We start from the raw sequence: 6,019 nt of genomic DNA on the forward strand, positions 1-6,019 counted from the left end.
GCCTCCATCTCCTCCTCCGTCCCGTCCCAGACCGCCGTCGTCCCCTCCATTCCCCCTTCCCTCGCCTCTCTCCCCAATCTTCGAACCCTAATCCTCCGCGTCAATTCATTCTCTGTCGACGCCGGCGTCGCAGGTGGAGGGCTTCTCGAGGCTGTGCTGCCCCGACGTCGCCAGGGAGAGGCCGACGAAGACGGCGATGGTGAAGAGGGAGTTCACGTTCGCCAGGCCGTCCAAGGTGGTCACGTGGATGCTCATGGTGGCGACCGCCGCGCCCGCCGGAGCGCGGCGGGGAGTAGGGTTTCGGGTAGTCGTCATCTGCAGAACTGCAATGAAATTCGAATTGAGATAGGAAAGTTACGAATAATGTTGGGGAGATTCTATAGAGATAGTGGAATTTATGGGTAGAGTTGCGGAGGAGTGTAGCCTCTCCATCTGAATCTGCATATCGACAATGTGGTTTTAATCAAACCTAGTGTTCGTAGAAAATACTAATGAACATACTAATGTTCGTCGATATATTCGTAGAAAAACAAATGAACATACTAATGTTCGTCGATATGTTCGTAGGAAAATAAATGAACATATTAATGTTCACCTATTATGTTCATCGACGAATCAGGTCCTAGAATGGGAAGAGAGGAATTTTGGGATTTGTTCAACGGGATCCCAGAATTCGGTGGATTTGAGTGGACATATTTGCCCTTTTTGGATTAAATAAATGTAATTAACCAATATTTAATTACATGAAAAATCAAATCAGGAAATTATATGAACCGTTGATTGGAGTGAGATGAATGACCTTAATTTGGTCTTTATTCTCTATCTAGAGGAGTAGTTGTCATAGAATGCAACCCTATATATATAGGGGTGGACTAGAATAAAAACACATTTTTTTGTATAAAATAAAAATGCATTAAAATATATGAATTTTATGTTGACCACGTTGCATAAAGGTAGGAATTGCGAAAAATAATTTTTTTGCTACCTTTGGGATTCGAACTCAGGGCCTGAATTCATCCAACAAGGTGATGAATTAACTATAGATCTTGATGATCTAAGGGCTGAAAATGGTTCATATTTTATACAAAAATATGTTTTTATTCTAGCCCTCCCCTATATATATATATATATATATATATATATATAGGAGGTCTTAGGAGGCATCTGCCATGTGTCGCACTCCTAGTGAGGCACGTAGCCACATTGTGTGGTCCAGATTTGGACCTATATACTATGAGGGGAGTGGATACTGTGTGATCCCACCCATATATATATATATATATATATGTGTGTGTGTGTGTGTGTGTATGTGTGTGTGTGTGTGAGGGATATGGTATAAACACTTCTTAACGTATAAATTATGAACTAACTAAAATTCATGAATTCTATGTAGAATACCTATGAATTCGTTGTGTAACTGTATGAATTGAGAAAAATAAATTTTTCGTTACCTATGAGATTTGAACTCAGGATCATGAATTCATCCAACAAGGTAATGAATCAACCGTAGATCTTGATGATCTAAGGATTAAAAATGGTTCCTATTTTATATTCTAAGTGGTGTTTTTATTTTAGCTATATATATAGGAGAGGGTTAAAATAAAAATACTTCTTAAAATATAAAATATAAACAATTTTCAGCCCTTAGATCATCAAGATCTACTGTTGGATGAATTCGTGGTCTTGAGTTCGAATCCCAAAAGTAGCAAAAAATTATTTTTCACAATTCGTAACCTTGTTGGATGAATTCATACGTTTTCTACATAAAATTCGTACATTGAAAAATATTTTTATTTTTATTTTAAGAAGTGTTTTGACGGTAGCCCTTCCCTATATATATATATATATATATATATATATATATATATAGGAGAGCGCTCCAATGAGACCCCCTATTTTTAGTGAGACCTGAGACCAATGTTATCGATGGCGGATGGCGGTCCATGGCGGTCCGGCCTGAAAACCGCCATAAGGATATGGCGGGTGCCATGGCGGGTTATGGCGGACGCATGGCGGATTAATAAAATAATAATATATATACTTATATATATGCAAATTATGAAATTAAAACATGCAAAATCCAAGAAAAATCATAGAAAACTTGATATCCTAAGTTTAAACATGACATATTCCTAAGTTCAAAGTTTAAACATAACAAAATGCAATAATAAGTTCAAGTCTTCAACTTCAAACATAAGACATAAGAAATAGATAGATAGATAATAATGCTAGTCCTCCTCATCAACATCCACGTAGTCATCATCTTCATCATCATCCAAAGGAGCAAACCCTTCTTCCTCTTCTCCTTCGGATTCCTCATCAATATCATCAGTCTCATCCTCATCATCAAGTTCTTCATCCTCAAGCTCGAGCACCCTCTCTAACCCTTTCCCTTTTGATCTTGAAGATGTGGACGTCATTGTGTTTTTCTTAGATCTAACACTTGTAGCTCTAGAACTAGCACCAACACCACTAGATGACTGTTTTCTTTTTCCCGTGGTGGCACGTCTAGTATAAGTAGCCAATTCCCCAGCCCCCGAAGCCTCATAAACAGTGTCCCAATTAAGTGAATCACCCTCAAAAACCAAATCATCCCCTTCATCATTTTCATCATCCACCTCTCCAACTAACCACTCATTGCACTGATCAATGTCATTGAGTGAAATTGGATCAATTTCATGCCTATGATTAAACCTCTCAACCAACTTTTGATTATACTTGACATAAACCAAATCATGCAACTTCTTATGCTCAAGCCTATTTCTCTTTTTTGAATGGATCTGCCACATTAAACATAATAATGCATTATTTTTTCTAAACATTGATCATCTTAAATAAATTATAAAAGCATAGTAGCATAGTACACTAGATATAAGCTTACCTGCTCAAATACACTCCAATTGCGCTCACATCCGGATGCACTACAAGTTAGGCCTAAGATTTTAATAGCAAGTTGTTGCAAATTTGGAGCCGAGTGGCCATACATCCTCCACCATTGAGCTACAATAACAAATATCCTAAGTTTAAAATTCATAATAAATAATTATAAAATATTATAATCTAAATCAAGAAATAATATCTCACCGGGAGGAATTTTCTTGCGTTGTCGTTCAGCGAAGTCACTACCAAATAGACCACCACGAGACTTGTAGCTTGCCATCTCTACAAGAATCTTGTCTTGAACATCTTTGCTTGGCACCAACCTTTCAATGGTATCATACAATCCTCTAGTGACCTCCATATCAAATTCCAACTGCCCGTTGTCATATAATATGTCTGGATTCAAGAAGTGACCGGCTGCATGCAAAGGCCTATGGAGTTGGCAGTCCCACCTATTATCAATGATGGCAAACACTTCTTTGTATCGACTTTCATTGTTTTGAAAAGACTTTGCTATTGCTTCTTTCGCCTTCTCCATTGCTTCATAAATGTACCCCATTGCCGGTTTCTTTTCACCATCAACGAGTCGAAGGACTCGTACAAGAGGAGCCATAACCTTGAGAGTATACACAATATTCTTCCAAAACGAAGGCATGAGTGCAATTTTTGTTGCCTGCTTCCCCTTAGCTTCCTTAGACAACTTATTTTGTGTCCATTCTTCAGAAGTGAACATCTTTCTTAGATTCGTTTTTTCTTTGTGAATCCTTTCTAATGATAGAAAGGATGTGGCAAATCTAGTCACTGCAGGCCTCACCAATTCCCTTTTGTTTGTGAATCTCCTCAACAAACTCAAGGTACTAGTGTGATTGTAGATGAAACCAACAAACTTCACTCCTCTTTGAATGGTGGTCTTTATTTGAGGAAGCTTGCCGATATCTTCAAGCATCAAATCAATACAGTGGGCTGCACAAGGAGTCCAGTACAGATGACGCCTCTTCTCCATTAACATCTTGCCGGCAGCCACATAGTTGCTTCCATTATCTGTCAATACTTGGACAACATTCTCTTCCCCAATTTCTTCAACCAACTCATCAAGCAACTCAAATAATTTATCCCCCGTCTTCACAAAGGCAGAACCATCAATTGACTTCACAAACACTGTCCCGGAAGGTGAATTAACTGAGAAGTTAATTATAGTCCTTTGCTTCCTATCTGTCCATCCATCTGACATAATGGAACAACCATGTCTTCCCCATTCTTCTTTATTCTTCTCCAGCAAATTGTTAGTATATTCCAACTCTTTGTTTAAGAGTGGAACCCTTATGCTGTGATAACTAGGAGCAGGCAAGTTTCTTCCGAAAGCACCAATTGCTTCAATCATATTTTGAAAGGCATCCAACTTAACCAAGTTGAATGATAGGCCGGCTTGGTACCAAAAACGGGCTATGTATTGATGGACTCGAGCCACAGCTTCTTTGTCAATTGCCCCTCTTATGTTTGTTTGCTTCCCCTTGTCCTTTGAACTTGTTGTCTTCGTCAAAAACATCTCGATAGAACCTTTCTTTATAGGTTGAGAGGTTCCACAAGAACGAGCAGAAGGAGTTTGAGTTGCAGATTCATCCTCCTCATCATCGAATCCAAATCCAAGATCAATGTCTTTTGGATTGGTTCCTTTCTTTTCATTCTCTTTAGCTTGATAATACTCCAACAACTCCGTTCGAACACTTGGTGGGGCTTGCTTACACGGTGCCACCTTGCCCCTCTTTCCAATTAAGTGCTCCTTCCCTCTAGTGATGCCGAAATTCATAACCTTGCCGCAATATAGGCACTTTACTTTGTTCGTGCCCGGTCCGACAGCCACACAGTGCTTCCAACCCGGGTCATTACTCTTAACAACAGTATTAGGGGCTGAAGAAGCTTCACCCGACGCCGACATTATTATCAACCTAAAAACGAAACAATGACAGATTGCAAATAAAAAAATCGCCAACTAAATCATAATTTTACATGAAGTATGAAATATTTTTCTTTGTTAATAAACTGAAAAATGTTAGAAAAAAAAAAAAAATCTACTGTTAAAAATTGGCAGAATAACAGATTACAAATAAGAAAAAATGACAACTAAATTTGTAATCATAATCTTAAATTGAAAAATTTCAGAAAATATGAAATAATCAAAATAATCTAGTGTTTAAATGAAATAAACTGCTATAAAAATTAAAAAAAACAACTAACAAACGAAAAATAACTAAAAAAACCAAAAAAAAATGGACCTACCTGAGGTCGCCGGAGATCGCCGGAGCTCGCCGGAGCAGTGGGTCGCCGGTGCGTCGCCGGAGCAGTGGTCGCCGGTCCGAGAATCAGAGGAGGCGCCGCTGAGTAGTTTCAAGTTTGAAGTTTGAACATTGGAGGCTACTACAATGTTGAAACCCTAATTTTTAAACCTAATATAACTAAGTCAAAGGGTCAAAGGGTCGGGTCAACGGGTCGACCCGCCTGTAAAGCGGGTATGGGCCAAATTTCCGCCATATCCCGCCATGGCCGCCATGGCGGCCGCCATAACCCGCCATGGCAAAACTGCCATGCCATAACATTTTTATGGCGTCCTAGCCCAAAATCGCCACCGCCATCCGCCATGGCGGAAATTTGACAACACTGCCTGAGACACGATCCCGTGCGTTTATTTCATCAATCCTATGGTTGATATTGTATCTAGAGGGATAATTTTTTTTCTCAGGGTTCGAATCCTGAGGGAGCGAAATATTTTAAATTTTGTTATTCATCAGTATATACTGCATTGTTCATCGGTATATATATTGCCTTGTTCATCAATTTATATGTCTTATTCATTACCAATTTTTTCAATTTTGTTATTCATCAGTATATACTGCCTTGTGGCCCTTGTTCATCAGTATATACATCTTATTCATTATACTCAGTGTCTCACGAAAAATAGGGAGTTTCACTGGAGCGCGCCCCTACACACACACACACACACACACACACACATATATATATATATATATATATATATATATATATATATTAAGGATCCAATAAAAATGGTCAAATGTAGTGAGAAATAAGAATGAATGTGGAACGTTAGATTTTCAAATTATATGACTGATCCATCGGATAA

At 38.6% G+C, this 6,019-nt stretch overlaps 2 protein-coding genes across 2 annotated transcripts; both read right to left on the reverse strand.

Moving 5' to 3' along the window:
* Positions 1 to 2,021: 2,021 nt before the first annotated feature.
* On the reverse strand, positions 2,022 to 5,426 carry LOC131012085 (uncharacterized). The gene is made up of 4 exons (XM_057939996.1): positions 5,158 to 5,426; positions 3,085 to 3,311; positions 2,882 to 3,000; positions 2,022 to 2,780 (listed from the first exon to the last, which is right to left on the reverse strand). Exons 2-4 carry the CDS (start codon positions 3,239 to 3,241, stop codon positions 2,229 to 2,231), a joined length of 828 nt encoding a protein of 275 aa, XP_057795979.1. The 5' UTR covers positions 3,242 to 3,311; positions 5,158 to 5,426; the 3' UTR covers positions 2,022 to 2,228.
* On the reverse strand, positions 3,243 to 4,816 carry LOC131008327 (uncharacterized). Its single transcript, XM_057935211.1, has 2 exons — positions 3,295 to 4,816; positions 3,243 to 3,253 (listed from the first exon to the last, which is right to left on the reverse strand). Exons 1-2 carry the CDS (start codon positions 4,814 to 4,816, stop codon positions 3,243 to 3,245), a joined length of 1,533 nt encoding a protein of 510 aa, XP_057791194.1.
* Positions 5,427 to 6,019: the final 593 nt, after the last annotated feature.

This window comes from Salvia miltiorrhiza, chromosome 2 (genome assembly GCF_028751815.1).
Source record: "Salvia miltiorrhiza cultivar Shanhuang (shh) chromosome 2, IMPLAD_Smil_shh, whole genome shotgun sequence".
Taxonomy (NCBI): Eukaryota; Viridiplantae; Streptophyta; class Magnoliopsida; order Lamiales; family Lamiaceae; genus Salvia; species Salvia miltiorrhiza.